This window comes from Bombina bombina, chromosome 6, assembly GCF_027579735.1.
Source record: "Bombina bombina isolate aBomBom1 chromosome 6, aBomBom1.pri, whole genome shotgun sequence".
Taxonomy (NCBI): domain Eukaryota; kingdom Metazoa; phylum Chordata; class Amphibia; order Anura; family Bombinatoridae; genus Bombina; species Bombina bombina.
Window position 1 is genome coordinate 1,049,594,638 of NC_069504.1, and position 22,549 is coordinate 1,049,617,186.

At 36.7% G+C, this 22,549-nt stretch overlaps 1 protein-coding gene across 1 annotated transcript in view; it reads left to right on the forward strand.

Annotated features, from left to right (window-relative positions):
- The window catches only part of B4GALNT3 (beta-1,4-N-acetyl-galactosaminyltransferase 3), a 317,092-nt gene that overhangs the window by 177,302 nt on the left and 117,241 nt on the right, over window positions 1-22,549 (forward strand). The window contains exons 6-8 of the mRNA XM_053718828.1: window positions 17,793-17,893; window positions 20,495-20,562; window positions 20,674-20,752. Coding sequence (XP_053574803.1) covers window positions 17,793-17,893; window positions 20,495-20,562; window positions 20,674-20,752 — 248 coding nt within the window. The remainder of the gene's footprint in view (window positions 1-17,792; window positions 17,894-20,494; window positions 20,563-20,673; window positions 20,753-22,549) is intronic.

The following is a 22,549-nucleotide window of genomic DNA, read 5'->3' on the forward strand; positions in this document are numbered from 1 at the left end:
AAGAGGCTATACACAACAATGTCTAAAAAAAGCATTCAATAAGACTAAAAGTAAGGACAGGGATGATCTATTATATGAAAAAGCAGATGACACAACGGAATCATCCTTAATTCGATTTATAGGAACATACAATCATAAATGGCAGAATATCCGTTCAATTTTAAATAAACACTGGCACATTTTGTGGATTGATAAATCAATAGGCAAATTTGTAGGAGAATCCCCACTTATGACTCCAAAAAGAGCACCAAATTTAAAAGACTTTCTAGTTCAGAGCCACTTTGAGAATAAAAATAAAAATACAGGAAACTGGTTAACTGATAAAAAGAATGGGAATTTTAAATGCTCACACTGCTCAGTCTGCGCAAATATGCTGGTAGGAAAAAGCTTCTGTGATAAATTTGGGTCCTTTCATACAATAAAGGGACGTATAACTTGCAAAAGTGAAGGAGTAGTGTATATGGTTTGCTGCAACTGCCCCCAATATTACATAGGTAAAACCTATAGGGAGCTCAAAGAAAGGATAAAAGAACATAAAAGAGACATTAAAAATAAATGCACAAAAACCAGCAGTGTAGCACGTCACTTTGCAGAGTGCCACAATAGCGACAAGAGACAGTTAAAATTTAGAGGCCTAGAAATAGTAGACTTGAAAGGTAGAGGAGGAAATTTAGATAAAATTCTACTGTGTAAAGAAAGCAAATGGATCTATAATCTAAAAAGTCTAAAACCAGAGGGCCTAAATGAAGAGCTAAATTTTGGCTCATTTTTAGGAGACTGAAGCAATATATACAGAACCATAATACTAAGGTATTTAATCCAGCTGCCCATAAGATTTAAAGTAATTCCGTTAATAAGAAAATCTAATACAAAATGGGTGTTGTGGACTCTGCACAGTATGAACAGATATAATATTGTATATAGAAAATGTGTGATTTTAAGAAAAAGGTTAAAGCATAACAAGATAAACATTTATAATTGTCTGACATTTCACCTGTACGGCTAAAACACACTATGTACCTGAAAAAGCCAATCAAAGGCGGAGCATACTGTTTAAAGGCTATGGAGAGCAATCTCCAATTACACACAGCCGGAAGAAGCCCGAATGGACCCCGGGTGAAACGCGCGTAGCTGCAAAGTTTGTTTGTTTGGAGCGGTGCAGCAGCGGTGCACCGTCCAAAAAGCTGACCTCCTAACGAAAGTATATTCCAGTGCAAGTCAAGGCGTGCAGATGCACAGAAAGAGCCAAGCAAGCACGGAGTTGAAAGGAAAGGTGATATCCCCGAAACCGGTTTGAAAAAAGAAAAATTGGAAACAACGAGCAGGTAGATATGAAACCATGACACGTCACTGACGGAACAACCAAGGAAGCAGGTACCTGTCTTATAATATCCCCACACGCAACACAGAACTGTCAAAGCAAGTCTAATGTGGTATTGAAAAATTGCCACTTTTTTCTGCTACTAATGATACAGTTATAATCTGCATTGGGTGCACGAAGATACAAGTTTAAAAACCTACAGTGTCAGTGTTACATAACTAATGGTGCTGTCCCTGCATTAACGTTGTTTTCCATCATTGGGATTACAAATGTGCCAACAATTAGGCATTCATAAAAATACCAATATTGGTCAATGAATGGACTAGCTCATTAATTTCCACCTAACAACCCGGGTTGTGGACTTTGAACTTTCTACATATTTAGGGGTCTTGCTTATGTATTATTGTTATGCAGACATCAATATATAAATCTTTAAAAACGCACTTTCAAATAGTATGTGTATTATTTATTCTTTAATCTTTCATTGTTTATAAGCATATATATTTTTCCAGAAATAGTTGGGTGCTAGATAAATAAGGGTCTGAGTTCTCTTGTTTATATGTATACTAATTAAATACCCTTATCTGTGCACTATACTGAGAAATGTGGTCCTATATAGGACACATGATATTTTATCTCAGTATATTAAACTGTGAAATTTACTAAACTAGTGGTGCTGGCACAAAATTACAAATATATATATATATATATATATATATATATATATATATATAGGTATTCGTTTAGCAAAGATGTGCACTCTCACTTATATGCAACAACCAGGGTGCTAGTGAAATTAGATACAAAATCAGAAACAGACCTTGCACTCGCTGGATTTTTTAACAAACTTTTTTACTTGGCAAAAATAGTGGCTGCAGTGTTGTGTGCGTGCTAGGTTCTCCTTGACTGTTTTATATATATATATATATATATATAGGTATTGATATATATTTTACAAAAAAATAAAATAAATATATATATATATATAAATATATATATATATATATATATATATATATATATATAAAAGGTAATAAGGTATTGCTATATATATATACAGGGAGTGCAGAATTATTAGGCAAGTTGTATTTTTGAGGATTAATTTTATTATTAAACAACAACCATGTTCTCAATGAACCCAAAAAACTCATTAATATCAAAGCTGAATAGTTTTGGAAGTAGTTTTTAGTTTGTTTTTAGTTATAGCTATTTTAGGGGGATATCTGTGTGTGCAGGTGACTATTACTGTGCATAATTATTAGGCAACTTAACAAAAAACAAATATATACCCATTTCAATTATTTATTTTTACCAGTGAAACCAATATAACATCTCAACATTCACAAATATACATTTCTGACATTCAAAAACAAAACAAAAACAAATCAGTGACCAATATAGCCACCTTTCTTTGCAAGGACACTCAAAAGCCTGCCATCCATGGATTCTGTCAGTGTTTTGATCTGTTCACCATCAACATTGCGTGCAGCAGCAACCACAGCCTCCCAGACACTGTTCAGAGAGGTGTACTGTTTTCCCTCCTTGTAAATCTCACATTTGATGATGGACCACAGGTTCTCAATGGGGTTCAGATCAGGTGAACAAGGAGGCCATGTCATTAGATTTTCTTCTTTTATACCCTTTCTTGCCAGCCACGCTGTGGAGTACTTGGACGCGTGTGATGGAGCATTGTCCTGCATGAAAATCATGTTTTTCTTGAAGGATGCAGACTTCTTCCTGTACCACTGCTTGAAGAAGGTGTCTTCCAGAAACTGGCAGTAGGACTGGGAGTTGAGCTTGACTCCATCCTCAACCCGAAAAGACCCCACAAGCTCATCTTTGATGATACCAGCCCAAACCAGTACTCCACCTCCACCTTGCTGGCGTCTGAGTCGGACTGGAGCTCTCTGCCCTTTACCAATCCAGCCACGGGCCCATCCATCTGGCCCATCAAGACTCACTCTTATTTCATCAGTCCATAAAACCTCACTATTTTTGACTTTTCTGAGCCTGTCAAGTCCTTCTTTTGACCCATTTTGCCAAAGGAAAGGAAGTTGCCTAATAATTATGCACACCTGATATAGGGTGTTGATGTCATTTGACCACACCCCTTCTCATTACAGAGATGCACATCACCTAATATGCTTAATTGGTAGTAGGCTTTCGAGCCTATACAGCTTGGAGTAAGACAACATGCATAAAGAGGATGATGTGGTCAAAATACTCATTTGCCTAATAATTCTGCACTCCCTGTATATATATATATATATATATATATATATATATATATATATATATATATATATATATATATATATATATATATAGTCAATCCAACAGGATGCCCTCCATATAACTAAATAGCAGTTGCCACGGTGCTAAACAGTCAATCTATATATTCCTTTGTCAAATGCAATACAAAGTCTTACCGAGGTAAGACTTTGTATTGCATTTGACAAAGGAATATATAGATTCAAAAACGTTATGCTGCTTTTATGAAATAATAATAAACGCTAAGTTTTATTTTTAAGACCACTGAGTGCTGACATTTGTATTGGTATATATTGGTATATATATATATATATATATATATATATATATATATATATATATATATATATATATATATATATATATATATAGTCCAGGGTGTGTGCACTCTAATAAACTGTCCACAACTGCCAGGGTGCTATAAAATTGTAATAAAGTATTGAAATAAACACTCACTGAACTTCAGCCAACTGTGACAGCAAAAATATTCTTTAATGTGACGTTTCAGGACACAAACAGTCCCTTCCTCTGACAAACAACCAGTGCAAACTTTTAAAGATCTTTGTGACACTCCCCTTTGTTCACAGCCAATTCCAGCTGCCCGTGTGCAAACAGCTTAGTGACCTCATCAATAAACATATTTGCAATGTTGATTCATGTTCATTGCATTATTGTATATATCAAAATGAATAAAAGTAAAACATATCATGTGTTATGTGATGCCACTCAGTTGATCAGCAGTGATCCACCATAAATAAGTATCTTAATCCAATATGAAATAACAACTTTCATGTAAACAATATCCTTTCTTAGCAACCAATAGGGACCTCTTAATCCTTACACTCCCTTTCCATCCTCCAATCATGTATCCATGGGTGTTAATAATACACACTTCATCCACAACGTTCTTAAGACGTTTATCTATTGGCACTTGATCTTAATGTAAGAATAAACATGCACTAGGGACATACCCAACAAACATATATATTAAGCAAAGGTGCCAATGTATAGGAGACACCCTCTCCTGCCATCATGATATACACATTAGCCGTAGTATATAGGATTGCTGTTATTTCATTTGTAAGAGTATTGATCAAGCATTGTCTAGTGCCAATATAAAGTTGGTGAGATACAATTGACCTGTTTGGTGGTAATAAGGCTTATGTGCGTTGCTATGGTAATTGAACTTTGTGCGTAGACTTATGCTCCCCCTCTTATGACCAGAATGGGCATGGAGATCAGGCACTGGGGAAAGATAAAGTGATATGATGTTTTTGTTTTGTTGGATGTCGGGTTCTGTTTGACAAGTACCTATGATGATTGGTTCTGTACTCCCATAGGGGGCGTGGCCTTGGTACGTCAGTTCAGTGGCCAGAGATTAGGTGATACCTTCTATACCGCGGGTGATCACAGACCGGATCAACACAATATAATATATATGTTAGTGGGGTATGTCCCTAGTGCATGTTTATTCTTACATTAAGATCGAGTGCCAATAGATAAACGTCTTAAGAATGTTGTGGATGGGGTGTGTATTATTAACACCCACGGATACATGATTGGAGGATGGAAAGGGAGTGTAAGGATTAAGAGGTCCCTATTGGTTGCTAAGAAAGGATATTGTTTACATGAAAGTTGTTATTTCATATTGGATTAAGATACTTATTTATGGTGGATCACTGCTGATCAACTGAGTGGCATCAGATAAACGTCTTAAGAATGTTGTGGATGGGGTGTGTATTATTAACACCCACGGATACATGATTGGAGGATGGAAAGGGAGTGTAAGGATTAAGAGGTCCCTATTGGTTGCTAAGAAAGGATATTGTTTACATGAAAGTTGTTATTTCATATTGGATTAAGATACTTATTTATGGTGTATCACTGCTGATCAACTGAGTGGCATCACATAACACATGATATTTTTCACTTTAATTCATTTTGATTTATACAATAATGCAATGAACACGAATCAACATTGCAAATATGTTTATTGATGAGGTCACTAAGCTGTTTGCACACTGGCAGCTGGGATTGGCTGTGAACAAGGGGGAGTGTCACAAAGATCTTTAAAAGTTTGCTGTTTGCACTGGTTGTTTGTAAGAGGAAGGGACTGTTTGTGTCCCGAAACGTCACATTAAAGAATATTTTTGCTGTCACAGTTGGCTGAAGTCCAGTGAGTGCCTATTTCAATACTTTAAATATATATATATTTATGTAAGAATAAATAGAACATATTCTGCTATGAGAACAATGGAATGTCAAATATTGGGTTAACATACTTGGTTAAACGTGATCGGGTTTGCACACAAATAAGGGTGTTAGTTTGTTTCCTCACTGTTCGCGCTCAATTGTAGTCTATTGGGGAATACATTAAGGCTTTGCGATATTACAAGTTCGGCTTTCTACAAAAAGCTTAACGCACAAGAGGGAGCAATAAATAGCGGTCCACTTGTAATCTAGCCCATAATGTGTAAATATGCGTAGTGAAAACATTTGCTTTACACTTTCATGGTTTATTTTCCTGCTTTTACTGTAATTTAAATATATCTGAAAAATGCAATTTTTTTTTAAATATCGTTCCATAGCGATGCAGTACTTAATTTCTGATACATATATAAAAAATAAATTAACGTGATTTAGAGGTGTTTTTGCTTGCGGCAGATAACCTGCAATGGGTGGGTAGCTGGCTAACAAATTCAGCCATATGTTACAAACAAAATAAAGCAGTTATACAATCTTATATGAAAAAAACAACAACGTTTACTAACCTTTATGAAACCTCCGGTGTCACTCTGATAGTAGCCTCTAAATATGCAGTATCGTCATTTACACAGAATGCAGGCTCATAGCAAAACCAGAGGAAACACAGGAGTCATTCTTGTTAGAATACATTTGGAAGTAAAAATATTATAATAAGATTAAGTAATCCGTGATTTGAAAACTAATAATATTAACATTTTAAATCAAATGAAATATAGAGTTATGTATCTAACTTTAAAGGTATAAAAAACCCAAAAGTTTTCCTTTGTGATTCAGATAAAACATGCAATTTCTTTCATGTAATTAGCAAGAGTCCATGAGCTAGTGACGTATTGGATATACATTCCTACCAGGAGGGGCAAAGTTTCCCAAACCTCAAAATGCCTATAAATACACCCCTCACCACACCCACAATTCAGTTTTACAAACTTTGCCTCCCGTGGAGCTGGTGAAGTAAGTTTGTGCTAGATTCTTCGTTGATATGCGCTCCGCAGCAGGCTGGAGCCCAGTTTTCCTCTCAGCGTGCAGTGAATGTCAGAGGGATGTGAAGAGAGTATTGCTTATTTGAATTCAATGATCTCCTTCTACGGGGTCTATTTCATAGGTTCTCTGTTATCGGTCGTAGAGATTCATCTCTTACCTCCCTTTTCAGATCGACGATATACTCTTATATATATATACCATTACCTCTACTGATTCTCGATTCAGTACTGGTTTGGCTTTCTACTATATGTAGCTGAGTGTCCTGGGGTAAGTAAGTCTTATTTTCTGTGACACTCTAAGCTATGGTTGGGCACTTTTATATAAAGTTCTAAATATATGTGTTTAAACATTTATTTGCCTTGATTCAGGATGTTCAATATTCCTTATTTCAGACAGTCAGTTTCATTATTTGGGATAATGCATTTGAATATTAAATTTTTCTTACCTTTAAAATTTGACTTTTTTTCCTGTGGGCTGTTAGGCTCGCGGGGGGCTGAAAATGCTTCATTTTATTGCGTCATTCTTGGCGCGGACTTTTTTGGCGCAAAAAATTTCTTAGTCATTTCCGGCGTCATACTTGTCACCGGAAGTTGTTTGTATGTGTGTCATTTTTTTGACTTTTTTTGCACCAAAGATGTCGGCGTTACTGGATGTGGCGTCATTTTTGGCGCCAAAGCATTTAGGCGCCAAATAGTGTGGGCGTCTTTTTTGGCGCTAAAAAATATGGGCGTCATTTTTGTCTCCACATTATTTAAGTCTCATTGTTTATTGCTTCTGGTTGCTAGAAGCTTGTTCATTGGCATTTTTTTTCCCATTCCTGAAACTGTCATTTAAGGAATTTGATCAATTTTGCTTTATATGTTGTTTTTTCTATTACATATTGCAAGATGTCTCAGATTGACCCTGGATCAAAAGCTACTTCTGGAAAAACGCTTAACTGAGTTCAGTTCTACCAAAGCTAAGTTAATTTATTTTAAATGTTATAAATGTTTATCTTTAGCTATGGTTTGTAATAAGTTATTATGATATACTTTTACATGCAGAATCCATTAGTATTTATGCTTTATTGCCATTCTTACATCTTATGTACAAGAAACATTTAGAAGATTAAAAATAAATATTTTTCTGATTCTATTTTTAAGGCTTTGTCTGACTTCGTGCCTTCTAATAAAATTTTTAGGTCTTTTTCACTTCTTTTTTAATTATTGAAGTTTCAAATGACCAACAACAAACTGTTTTATCCTTCTCTGATGATGTTTTTTCTCTTTCAGAATTTTCTTCATCAGATATTGACACTAACAAATCTACTTTTCTATTATTTTTTTTATTAAAGTACATTTGTTCTTTGTTGAAAAGGTGTTGATTATTTTGGATATTAAGGTAACTAGTTCTTTAAGACTAGCTGACACTATTTCTGCTTATTTATTCTTCTGTGTTTTCAGAAGTTTTCTTTCCAATTCCTCATACTAGGGAATGGAATAGGCTGAGAATTTTCTTTTATTCCTTCTTCAAAGGTTTTAAACTATATTCTTTGCCAGCAGTTAAATTCAATTTGGAGGGTTCTCCAATTTATTGGGGCTATCTCTACTCCTACTAATTATGCTATTGTTTCTATAGCAAAATAGTATTTATTTTCCTTTAGATGGTTGTATCTTATTTATGGAAAATTATTTAGTTTCAGGTACTTTTCTTGGTCCTGTGATTTATTTGGATGTTGCAATTGCTTCATTTTTGTTCTGTTTACTTTAAGATCAAGTATCAGATTATGATTTATTTTAGCATTCTTAAGGGACAACATTTACTAGACTAGGTGCTGTTGCATTTGTCTTGTTGTTTTGCATTTATTGATTATGCAAGTCCACTGTATTGACTGTTCCTTTAACTGGACTATCATGCTAATAATTTCATTTGTGTCTTCATTTTATTGAATATTTTCGCAAATAAGGGTTAATCTATGTCTTTAGCTATTTTAGCTAGAAGAATTTTGTGATTTAAAAAAAAAAAAAAAAAAAAATCCATATTTCTTTTGTTCTAAGATAATCAATTATTTGTTTTATAATTGGATTCAATCCTTAACTGTTACTCTGGGCTTCAAGATTGAGTTCTAAGACTAAAACTTTAAGCTTATACTGGTTTGGTTGCTCTTATTAAGGAACGAATTCCTGAATTCTTTCCCAAGTAACATTTTTCAGTTCAATATCAGCTCCCTAATATTGCGATGTACGTGCCGTATTCCAGCTTGGCTGGCAAGGGGCAGGTTAAGACTTCTTTGAAATTTATTTGGTTTATTCAGTCCAAATTTCTTTGATTTTATTCCAGTAAGGCTAACACTCTCTTTAAGTGTGTTTGGGTCCTATATATTTTGGGTACTGTTGAAGCATGGCTGGGCACCCATGGGGTTCAAGCGCTGCTCAGACCTAGAATCTTCTGGGGTATTTCTTCCAGTTCCATTTTTAGGAAATGGGTTTTGGAGTTTTATTCAAACTATTCTGCCTTTTTTTGGTCAGTGATAGCATTATTTGTTTTCATTAGATACAATAAATGCATATTTTCATTTTTCTGTTTTCATTCAGATTATTTTCTGAGGATGCGGAATCTCATATGATTCACTTGCTCTTCAGGACATAGAGGATCTTTTTTTTTTATTTTTTCAAAAGCTCTTGATTCCTCACACAAGGGTCACCTTTTTTAGGTTTCCAGATAGTTTGTGTCACTGTCTTTGTCTCTATCAGACAAGGGACAATTTTATTGTGTTCCGTTTGTCGGTACCTTTAGTCTCTATTATTTCCTTCAGTTGCTATATATGCATAGAAGTTTTAGGTCTTATGGCCACAGCATTGGATTTAATTCCCTTTGCTCATTTTCAATAGAAAGAACCTTTCCTGTCTTTTATGCTGAATTATGGTGCAGGGATTCTAGGATTTCACATTTTAAATCTTCGAATCCTAATATTTATCTCTTGATTTGATGGTTAAGATCACCATCATTTAGTTCTACAGGTCTCTTCGTTTCTTTCAACCTGGACCATGATCTCTACAGATGCGAGTCTTTTTGGTTGGGAGGCTGTCTGAGGATCTCTGTCAGCACAAGGGGTTTTGAAATCTCAGGAGGCGAGATTACCATTTGATATTTTAGAACTCCGTGTTTTCTCAGAATTTTTCAGTTAGTTTCTTTTTGAAGAAGAGACGTTTAATGTTTTTCAAACAATATCACTACTATGGTGTATGTCAATCATCAGAGTAGGACTATCAGTCCTTAGGTTCTGACAGAAGTGTCTCGGATATTAGCTTGGGCTAAATCCAGCTCCTATCTAAATTCTGTGGGTTTTTTCCCAGGTATAGATATTTGGGAAGCGGATTATCTCTGTTAATCCAGCTTTTTCCTCCGGGAGAATGGTCTCTCTTACCCAGATGTTTTTCATCTCATCTGAATAAATTACTTCCCAGGGGCCTATTAAGGTCCGGGAATCTTCAGGCGGAAGTAGTGTATGCATTGACATTTCTTTGGAATTATCTTTTTGCCTATTTCTTTCCGCCTCTAGTTCTTCTTCCAAAATTCTTATGGAGTATTTGTTTGTTATGCTGGTAGTTCCAGCATGGCCTCTCAGGTTTTGGTATATGAATCTCATTCGGATGGCCAGTTGCCAACGTTGGACACCTCCGTTTAAACCAGAACTTTTCTTTCTCAAGGCCATTTTTTTCCATCAGGATCTCAAATCATTAAATTTGAAGGGATGGAGATTGAACGCTTGGTTTTTAGTCATAGAGGTTTTTCTGACTCATTGATTAATACTATGTTTCAGGCTCATAAAACTGTCTCTAGAAAGATTTATATTGAGTCTGGAAGACCTACTTTTCTTGGCATTCTTTTAAAATTCATAGGCCTAGATTTAGAGTTCGGCGGTAAAAGGGCTGTTAACGCTCCACGGGTTTTTTTCTGGCCGCACCATAAATTTAACTCTGGTATCGAGAGTTCAAACAAATGCTGCGTTAGGCTCCAAAAAAGGAGCGTAGAGCATTTTTACCGCAAATGCAACTCTCGATACCAGAGTTGCTTACGGACGCGGCCGGCATCAAAAACGTGCTCGTGCACGATTCTCCCATAGGAAACAATGGGGCTGTTTGAGCTGAAAAAAAACCTAACACCTGCAAAAAAGCAGCGTTCAGCTCCTAACGCAGCCCCATTGTTTCCTATGGGGAAACACCTCCTAAGTCTGCACCTAACACCCTAACGTGTACCCCGAGTCTAAACACCCCTAACCTTACACTTATTAACTCCTAATCTGCCGCCCCCGCTATCGCTGACCCCCTGCATTACACTTTTAACCCCCTAATCTGCCGCTCCGTAAACCGCCGCCACCTACGTTATCCCTATGTACCCCTAATCTGCTGCCCTAACATCGCCGACCCCTATGTTATATTTATTAACCCCTAATCTGCCCCCCACAACGTCGCCGACACCTGCCTACACTTATTAACCCCTAATCTGCCGAGCGGACCTGAGCGCTACTATAATAAAGTTATTAACCCCTAATCCGCCTCACTAACCCTATCATAAATAGTATTAACCCCTAATCTGCCCTCCCTAACATCGCCGACACCTACCTTCAATTATTAACCCCTAATCTGCCGACCGGAGCTCACCGCTATTCTAATAAATGTATTAACCCCTAAAGCTAAGTCTAACCCTAACACCCCCCTAAGTTAAATATAATTTTTATCTAACGAAATAAATTAACTCTTATTAAATAAATGATTCCTATTTAAAGCTAAATACTTACCTGTAAAATAAATCCTAATATAGCTACAATATAAATTATAATTATATTATAGCTATTTTAGGATTAATATTTATTTAACAGGCAACTTTGTAATTATTTTAACCAGGTACAATAGCTATTAAATAGTTAAGAACTATTTAATAGTTACCTAGTTAAAATAATAACAAATTTACCTGTAAAATAAATCCTAACCTAAGATATAATTAAACCTAACACTACCCTATCAATAAAATAATTAAATAAACTACCTACAATTACCTACAATTAACCTAACACTACACTATCAATAAATTAATTAAACACAATTCCTACAAATAAATAAAATTAAATAAACTATCTAAAGTACAAAAAATAAAAAAGAACTAAGTTACAGAAAATAATAAAATATTTACAAACATAAGAAAAATATTACAACAATTTTAAACTAATTACACCTACTCTAAGCCCCCTAATAAAATAACAAAGCCCCCCAAAATAAAAAATTCCCTACCCTATTCTAAAATACAAATATTACAAGCTCTTTTACCTTACCAGCCCTGAACAGGGCCCTTTGCGGGGCATGCCCCAAGAATTTCAGCTCTTTTGCCTGTAAAAAAAAACATACAATACCCCCCCCCCAACATTACAACCCACCACCCACATACCCCTAATCTAACCCAAACCCCCCTTAAATAAACCTAACACTACCCCCCTGATGATCTTCCTACCTTGTCTTCACCATGCCAGGTTCACCGATCCGTCCTGGCTCCAAGATCTTCATCCAACCCAAGCGGGGGCTAGACATCCACTGAAGAAGTCCAGAAGAGGGTCCAAAGTCTTCCTCCTATCCGGCAAGAAGAGGACATCCGGACCGGCAAACATCTTCTCCAAGCGGCATCTTCTATCTTCTTCCATCCGATGACGACCGGCTCCATCTTGAAGACCTCCAGCGCGGATCCATCCTCTTCTTCCGACGACTAGACGACGAATGACGGTTCCTTTAAGGGACGTCATCCAAGATGGCGTCCCTCGAATTCCGATTGGCTGATAGGATTCTATCAGCCAATCGGAATTAAGGTAGGAATTTTCTGATTGGCTGATGGAATCAGCCAATCAGAATATAGTTCAATCCGATTGGCTGATCCAATCAGCCAATCAGATTGAGCTCGCATTCTATTGGCTGTTCCGATCAGCCAATAGAATGCAAGCTCAATCTGATTGGCTGATTGGATCAGCCAATCGGATTGAACTATATTCTGATTGGCTGATTCCATCAGCCAATCAGAAAATTCCTACCTTAATTCCGATTGGCTGATAGAATCCTATCAGCCAATCGGAATTCGAGGGACGCCATCTTGGATGACGTCCCTTAAAGGAACCGTCATTCGTCGTCTAGTCGTCGGAAGAAGAGGATGGATCCGCGCTGGAGGTCTTCAAGATGGAGCCGGTCGTCATCGGATGGAAGAAGATAGAAGATGCCGCTTGGAGAAGATGTTTGCCGGTCCGGATGTCCTCTTCTTGCCGGATAGGAGGAAGACTTTGGACCCTCTTCTGGACTTCTTCAGTGGATGTCTAGCCCCCGCTTGGGTTGGATGAAGATCTTGGAGCCAGGACGGATCGGTGAACCTGGCATGGTGAAGACAAGGTAGGAAGATCATCAGGGGGGTAGTGTTAGGTTTATTTAAGGGGGGTTTGGGTTAGATTAGGGGTATGTGGGTGGTGGGTTGTAATGTTGGGGGGGGGGGTATTGTATGTTTTTTTTTACAGGCAAAAGAGCTGAAATTCTTGGGGCATGCCCCGCAAAGGGCCCTGTTCAGGGCTGGTAAGGTAAAAGAGCTTGTAATATTTGTATTTTAGAATAGGGTAGGGAATTTTTTATTTTGGGGGGCTTTGTTATTTTATTAGGGGGCTTAGAGTAGGTGTAATTAGTTTAAAATTGTTGTAATATTTTTCTTATGTTTGTAAATATTTTATTATTTTCTGTAACTTAGTTCTTTTTTATTTTTTGTACTTTAGATAGTTTATTTAATTTTATTTATTTGTAGGAATTGTGTTTAATTAATTTATTGATAGTGTAGTGTTAGGTTAATTGTAGGTAATTGTAGGTAGTTTATTTAATTATTTTATTGATAGGGTAGTGTTAGGTTTAATTATATCTTAGGTTAGGATTTATTTTACAGGTAAATTTGTTATTATTTTAACTAGGTAACTATTAAATAGTTCTTAACTATTTAATAGCTATTGTACCTGGTTAAAATAATTACAAAGTTGCCTGTAAAATAAATATTAATCCTAAAATAGCTATAATATAATTATAATTTATATTGTAGCTATATTAGGATTTATTTTACAGGTAAGTATTTAGCTTTAAATAGGAATCATTTATTTAATAAGAGTTAATTTATTTCGTTAGATAAAAATTATATTTAACTTAGGGGGGTGTTAGTGTTAGGGTTAGACTTAGCTTTAGGGGTTAATACATTTATTAGAATAGCGGTGAGCTCCGGTCGGCAGATTAGGGGTTAATAATTGAAGTTAGGTGTCGGCGATGTTAGGGAGGGCAGATTAGGGGTTAATACTATTTATGATAGGGTTAGTGAGGCGGATTAGGGGTTAATAACTTTATTATAGTAGCGCTCAGGTCCGCTCGGCAGATTAGGGGTTAATAAGTGTAGGTAGGTGTCGGCGACGTTGTGGGGGGCAGATTAGGGGTTAATAAATATAACATAGGGGTCGGCGATGTTAGGGGTAGCAGATTAGGGGTACATAGGGATAACGTAGGTGGCGGCGATTTGCGGTCGGAAGATTAGGGGTTAATTATTTTAAGTAGCTTGCGGCGACGTTGTGGGGGGCAAGTTAGGGGTTAATAGATATAATACAGGGGTCGGCGGTGTTAGGGGCAGCAGATTAGGGGTACATAAGTATAACGTAGGTGGCGGTCGGCAGATTAGGGGTTAAAAATTTTAATCGAGTGGCGGCGATGTGGGGGGACCTCGGTTTAGGGGTACATAGGTAGTTTATGGGTGTTAGTGTACTTTAGGGTACAGTAGTTAAGAGCTTTATAAACCGGCGTTAGCCAGAAAGCTCTTAACTCCTGCTATTTTCAGGCGGCTGGAATCTTGTCGTTAGAGCTCTAACGCTCACTGCAGAAACGACTCTAAATACCGGCGTTAGGAAGATCCCATTGAAAAGATAGGCTACGCAAATGGCGTAGGGGGATCTGCGGTATGGAAAAGTCGCGGCTGTAAAGTGAGCGTTAGACCCTTTAATCACTGACTCCAAATACCAGCGGGCGCCCAAAACCAGCGTTAGGAGCCTCTAACGCTGGTTTTGACGGCTACCGCCGAACTCTAAATCTAGGCCATAGAATTTTATTATTTTTTCAGGTTGGTTTGGATAAGGTTTTGTCTTCAGTTCTTTGGTAGGACAAATCTCTACTCTTTCTGTTCTTTTTATTACAGAAAAGATTGCTAATCATCCTGATATTCATTGTGTTGTGCAGGCTTTGGTCCATATCATGCCTGTCATTAATTCAATCTCTCCTCTTTGGAGTCTCAATTTGGTGCTGAGGGCTTTACAGGCTCCTCCGTTTGAAACTATGCATTTTCTGAACATTAAATTACTTTCTTGGAAAAGTATTGTTCCTTTTGGTTATTTCTTCTACTAGAAGAGTTTTTGAGTTATCTGCTCTTTTTTGTGAATATCCTTTTCTGATTTTTTATCAGGATAAGGCAGTGTTACTTCCTGATATTTATCACTTTTTTCAGGTTTTGATTCGTATCAAACCTGTCATTAAGCCAATTTCTCCTCCTTGGAGTCTTAATTGGGTTCTGAAGGTTTTTCAGGTTCTTCTATTTTGAGCATATGCTTGCTCTGGACATTCATTACTTTCATGGAAAGTATTGTTCTTTTTGGACATCTCTTCAGCTAGAACAGTTTTTGAATTATCTGTTCTTTCTTGTGAATCTCCTTGTTCTGATTTTTTTATCAGGATAAGGTGTTTTTTTGCTGTCCTCATTTCAATTTTCACCTAAGTTGTGAATTCTAACAACATTAGTGGAGGAATTATTGTCTTTTCCTTGTGTCCTAATCCTAAGAATTCGTTGGTAAGATTCTTACATTCTTTAGGATGTGGTAAGAGTTTTGAAATATTATGTTGAAGCTACTCAGATTTCAGACAGACTTCTAGTCTATTTGTTATCTTTTTTTGGTTTTAGGAAGGTCAGAAGGCTTCTGCCATTTCTTTGCCATCTTGGTTAAGCTTTTGATTCATTATGCTTATTTGGAGTCGGATTATTCCCCGTCTCAGAGGATTACGGCTCTTTTTACTAGGTCAGTTTCTACTTACTAGGCATTTTAAGAATGAAGCTTCTGTTGATCAAATTTGCAAAGCAATGACTTGGTCTTCTTTGCATACTTTTACTAATTCTACCATTTTGATGTTTTCTCTTCTTTAGAAGCAGTTTTTGGTAGAATAGTACTTCAGGCAGCTGTTTCAGTTTGATTCTTCTGCTTATAATGTCAGTTTTTTTCATTATTAAGATTAAAACTTTTGTTTTGGGTAGAGGATTAATTTTTCAGCGGAATTGGCTGTCTTTATTTTTATCCCTCCCTCTCTAGTGACTCTTGCGTGGAAAGATCCACATCTTGGGTAGTCATTATCCCATACGTCACTAGCTCATGGACTCTTGCTAATTACATGAAAGAAAACATAATTTATGTAAGAACTTACCTGATAAATTCATTTCTTTCATATTAGCAAGAGTCCATGAGGCCCACCCTTTTTGTGGTGGTTATGATTTTTTTGTATAAAGCACAATTATTCCAATTCCTTATTTTTTTGATGCTTTCGCTTTTTTCTTATCACCCCACTTCTTGGCTATTCGTTAAACTGATTTGTGGGTGTGGTGAGGGGTGTATTTATAGGCATTTTAAGGTTTGGGAAACTTTGCCCCTCCTGGTAGGAATGTATATCCCATACGTCACTAGCTCATGGACTCTTGCCAATTACATGAAAGAAATGAATTTATCAGGTAAGTTCTTACATAAATTATGTTTTTAAACAACTTTCTTATTTACTTCTATAATAATTTTTTCTTTGTTCTCTTGGTATATTTTGTTGAAGAGCAGGGGCATAAGCTCTGGAGAATGCACGTGTCTAGAGCGCTATATGGCAGCAGTTTTGCAAGAATATAATCCATTGCAAGAGCACTAGATAGCAACACTATTTCCTGCCATGTAGTGTTCCAGACATCTACCTAGGTATCTCTTCAACAAACAATACCATTGGAGCAAAGCAAATTTGATAATAAAATTAAATTGGAAATTGTTCTTTAGACAAAATGCCTGGCCCCAGACAGAGGGGATGATTTATCAATGTCTGGCGGACATCGCTGAATGCATTTAACATTGCACAAGCAGTTCTGGGGAACTGCTTGTGCAATGCCGCCCCCTGCAGATTCGCGGCCAATGCTAGCAGGGGGTGTCAATCAACCCGATCGTATAGGATCGGGCGGATTGATGTCCGCAGGCTCAGAGGCAGCGGACAAATTAAGGAGCAGCGGTCTTGTATTGTATTTGCCTGCATTCGGCTGATGATAAATCGGCCCCAGAGAATGAATCTTCTGAGCAACCCAGCTTGTGCTATGAAAATCTCTTAAATATTAGTTTTGATTATGGTACATTTCTGAAGTCCTAATGCACATTTAGTTAGATTTGTCCGATGTCATGTATATACATTTTTGCGATATTTTTGTGAAATTTTTAAATGAACATTTTTAAAAGTCTAAAATGACATAAAAAATGTAATGAAAAAACGCTGTAATAATATATATTTTTATCTTTGTATGAAACAATTTTGTTTATTGAAATGTAAACTGAGCATGCGTGCATGAGTGAACCATCTACATTATGCACGAGAAGCAAAGATGCAGGAGTGCTGTGTGATTGGCTGTTCTGCCCTGCTTGTCAGAAAAAAAATGCATAGCCTAAGGGTATGAGAGGTGGTTTAAACATATAGAAACATTTCATTTGGATACATACACTGTATGTATTGATTGCAGGATTAACCGTATCTTGCAGCGTTAGTATTCCATTATATATTCATTAATGAGACTCTTCCTGACCGTCTTTATACCTTTAGCTCTGTAGTGTGTATGTGTCTCCCTAAAATGACATTTCTCCTGTTTTCTTAAGGTGATTTTCAGTTTGCGGTGGCTTCTGACGACAACTCTGAGTTCTGGTTAAGTGAAGATGAGACTGTAGGAAAATTGCGCCTCCTGTGTAGTGTGGGTCCGGTAAGTTGCATAAATGGAGGGGAGCCATTACATGCACTGTTACATACTAAAATTCTCTGTAGCTTAATGTTACCTTCATATTGCATAGTAAAAATGGAAAATAATAAAATCTTGAGTAATAAAGTTAGGTATTGGGTCCCAAAACAAATATATTAAAATCTGCAACTACCACTAGAATATGAGGCCCATTTATCAAGCTCCGTAGGGGCCGTGTTTCTGGTGAGTCTTCAGACTCGCCAGAAACACAAGTTATGGAGCAGAGGTCTGACGCAGCGTACCTGTTGTTCAAACAGCCACCCTTGAGGCCACGAATGCCATAAAAATCAATGGGAGTCTAAAAACACAGAAAGGTTATGCTTGATGCTGCAAGAGAATGAAGCATATTAGATAATAAAAGTAAATTAGAAACTTAATTAAAATTGTATACTCTTTCTAAATCAAACAATATTATTGCTTCAAATGTGGTGCACTAGTAGATATAGGGAAAAAAGTGAAATAAATACATTACTATTTATGGATTATGTTACATCTTTGTCTCTCATTACAAAGCATGGGCACAATATTATTGCTCCAACTTTGGTGCATTAGTAGATATAGAGATAAAAATGAAATAAATTCATACCATAATATAGCTAACTTCATTTTCTTTTCTTTTCTTTTTTGGGGATACATCTAATTACACCATGTTTAAGGCATGTAATACAAGTCCCCCTCTCCACTTTGCACCAAATTTGACGCAACACTTTTCGCACCAAATTTAACGCAATACTCAAAAACAACCCACAAACTAGTTAAATTTTCCACCTCTTTTGATTGAAAAATGCATAATTTACATGATTTATGACATCAGCCAAACTGATTTAAATATACATTTTCTACTATCACTAACAAAATTGCTCGATACTTGTGTCATTGATCACTCAGAATTTGTAAGTGCCATTTGTTACATTGTGTATTATACTCTGAAAGTATGTACAGTGTATGTGAAATTAGTATTAAAGTTAAACATTGATGATGACATTAGGACACACAGTGTAATATTTTAGACAATGATTTTAAAATTTGAATGATGTTTGATTCAATATAATCTTAAACTGATAGCTCAAAGGGATAGTCTACCTAACATTAAAATGTCATGAATCAGATACAGCAGAAATTAAAATCACCTCTTTACTGTCATGATATTTTCAGTGTTTTTCTTCCTTCTCTTGAATTTCATTTTCATTAAGAAATGTCATCATATATGCCAGCCCGTTTTTTTAACACCTGTGTAGCGGTGGTGTTTAAAACTAGACTGAAATCAGGAGGGGTTACACAGGTGCAGAGAGGAAACTGTCCCAGCTCTTAAAATATCAATTGATTGCAAATAAATTCATATGATACCTTGATTACATGCTATATTTGCAATTATTCCTGCTCATAATAATAATAATAATAATAATACATTTACACTATATACATATAGTGGTATAAATAAACACAGAGATATGAAAGACAACATTGTTTAGAACAAAACAAGGAATTTAGGGACATGTAAATATGTTTGCAAAAGATTTCTGACATAACATATATATATATATATATATATATATATATATATATATATATATATATATATACAAGTATGTGCAAAGATATATGTACAAATTCTAGCATTAATAATCATTTTAAGAAACAAAAAACATGAGATAGGCATATCATGATTTCTAGAAATACAAATACACATTAATTTATGTGTAAATATCATATATCAGTTTTTGGTATAACAAATACATAGAAAATAACTTTCTATGAGATATTATTGTTTGTTCAGGTATAAATATAGCTATTTATTGGACATTAACAGATGAAAAATAAAAGATTAGCTTTAGAGAAATGTGCTTGTTCATGGACAGTAATGAAATAGTATAAATAAAGTTGGAAAAAACAGAATATCCGCAACATCGATAACTCTTATTTATCAACAGTCCAATGCTCATCGCTCCGTACTTTGACAGACTTTTTAGTAAATAAGGCCGTCGTATGTAGATTCGTGCCAGCGATGTCTGGCTAGCGTATTAACTTCAGCGAATGCGTCAAAATATTCCCCATTGACTTTTACATTTATCCTACAAAAAGATTAACTTACCCTCCTAGACATTTTTTGGGTTAAAAATACAGATCTCCAAATTTTCACTAAAATTTGTGCAATCGATAATCCTGTACTGGAAACTCAGCCCTAATGCCCCTCATCTTTCTATTTGTATCCTGGTTTGTCTCAAAGAAACTTGGGACCACTCAGAACTGCTCATTATATTCAAACCATTCTGATGTCATTGATACCCTACCCCAGGAATCCCAGATTCTGTTCACCCAGACTCTACTCAGGTCACTTTTGACCTGTCCTTTTTTCACCCAGTTTCAGGTAATGATTTTCACTCTGTCCCTGGACAGCCTTGTCCCACCCTGACCTGTGACCCAGTCTGGGCTGTTCAGCACAACCCTAGAGCTGTCAAGATTCCCCCCCCCCCCAGCCTCTTTGTCCCAGACACTGCTAAAAAGGTTAAGAAGTATACCATTATACCTTGTTTCATTTAGTTAACCTCTTTATATTTATTGCAGACAGAAAAGCACTGGACAGCCCCAGGAGAGTTTGGGAAGTTCAAGAGTCAGATTTCTAAGTCAGTGAGGTAAACAAATAGATGGTGTTCTCTCTTGTGATGTTAACGCTCAGCTAACCAAGTATCCACAAATTGTCTCATATGCTGTCTTTCAGTTACTACTTTTTTTTTCTCTTGTAGACTTTCATACTCAAAAAGATATTATTTTGAACTGTTGCACAAACAAGATGATACTGGAACAGACCATGTGGAGCTGGCGGTGAGAATATGTGGAGTTTTTATTATTACTATTTTTGTTATTAATACTATCATTTATTTGTATAGCACTGAAAAATTCCGTAGCGCTGGATATAGAGATAGGGGTATACAATGACAAGGATTATTGTGATAAGATACAAAAACTTAACAGACTAAACAAATCTAGTACAAGAGGAAAAGAGCCCTGCTCCAGAGAGCTTACAGTCTACAGGTTGAGGGTACAGAGACATAAGGTTTAGGGTAGCTTGTCACATGGATTGTAGTTGCATCATTGAGTCAAGGCAGTTCAAGAATTATTTTGGTTAGAATAAAAAACAAAGGAGAGATGATAAGCTTCACTGTATAGGTGTGTTTTCAAGGAGCGTCTGAAGTTATTCAAGGTTGGAGCAGGGTAGAGTATTCCAGAGGACAGGAGCAGCACACAAGAAGTCTTGGAGGAGGGAGTGGGACGTAGAGATAATAGGAGTTGAGAGACATGGGTCAGAGGTTGATTGAAGATGACGGGTCAGGGAATATTTGGAGAAGAGAAAGGAAATATAGTTAGGAGGGCTTTGTAAGTTAGGGTTAAAGGGACAGTTAAAAAGAAAAAAAGAGAGAGCGCACAAGAACGACTCAAGTGTAAATCTTTATTAAACAAAATGCACACACTTTATATATTGCACTTACTAGATCAAGTCAGCATTCAGGATAAAACGTTCAATCCTCATTGTTTTCTTCCACCTTGCACTGCTGCCTAGTATAGCAGTGTTTGCCCGATGTTCTGGCACAAAAAGAAACAAAGTCTTTATACAGGACCTTTTCCGGATGCCCTGACGAGCTTCTTTTATGCCTGGATGTAGAGGACAGATAGTGCTTCAGTTTGAGCGTCGGACCTGTCAGCCGGTAAAGGGACAGTCTACCTTCATTAACCATTCCCCAGTTTTGAATAACCAACATGCTTATATTAAAACACTTTTTACCTCTGTGATTACCTTGTATCTAAACCTCTGCAGACTGCCGCCTGTTGGATGTCTTGAAGAGGGGGGAATAGGAAGCAGTTCAGTTTTGAACAGATTGAGTTGCAGGTAGTGCAAGGACATCCAAGAGGAAATTGCAGACAGTCAGTTGGTAATCTGGTTGAGTAAAGAGGGAGAGATATCAGGAGAGGAAAGATAGATTTGGTTATCAGCAGCATATAAGTGGTACTGGAACCCAAAGGAGGATATAAGTTTTCCAAAGGAGGATGTATAGAGAGAGAAAAGCAAGAGACCCAAGACAGAGCCTTGTGGTCCTCCAATTGAGAGAGGCAAAGGATCAGAGGATATGCTGTTAAAGAAAACTGAAAAGAGTGGTTTGAGAGATATGAAGTAAACCAGGAGAGGGCTGTGTCTCGGATGCCAAATGATTGAAGGATTTTAAGTAGAGAATGGTAAACTGTGTTGAAAGAAGCAGATTGGTCCAGAAGAAATTGTAAGGTCTGGTCACTACCCCGATTGACACCTCTAAAACCTTGCCCATGTAACCCTCTCAACCTCAATAACTGCATGTCTGTTAAAACCCCTCAATTCTCATGTGCCATTTTGAATGTACACTCTGTATGCAAAAAGCTCACTTCTATTCATGACCTATTAATTTCATGATCACTTAACAGAAATGTGTCTCTCCTCCTCTAACACAACTGCTGTAGCCTCTGTCTTGTGGCGGCCTGCACTCCAGTCACACTCCCAGGCCAGGAGTCAGACAAGGAGGTGGAGAAGGCATTCTTCTGTCTCCATACTGTACCTTCCACTGCATTCCTTCACCCCCCTTTCTTTCTCAC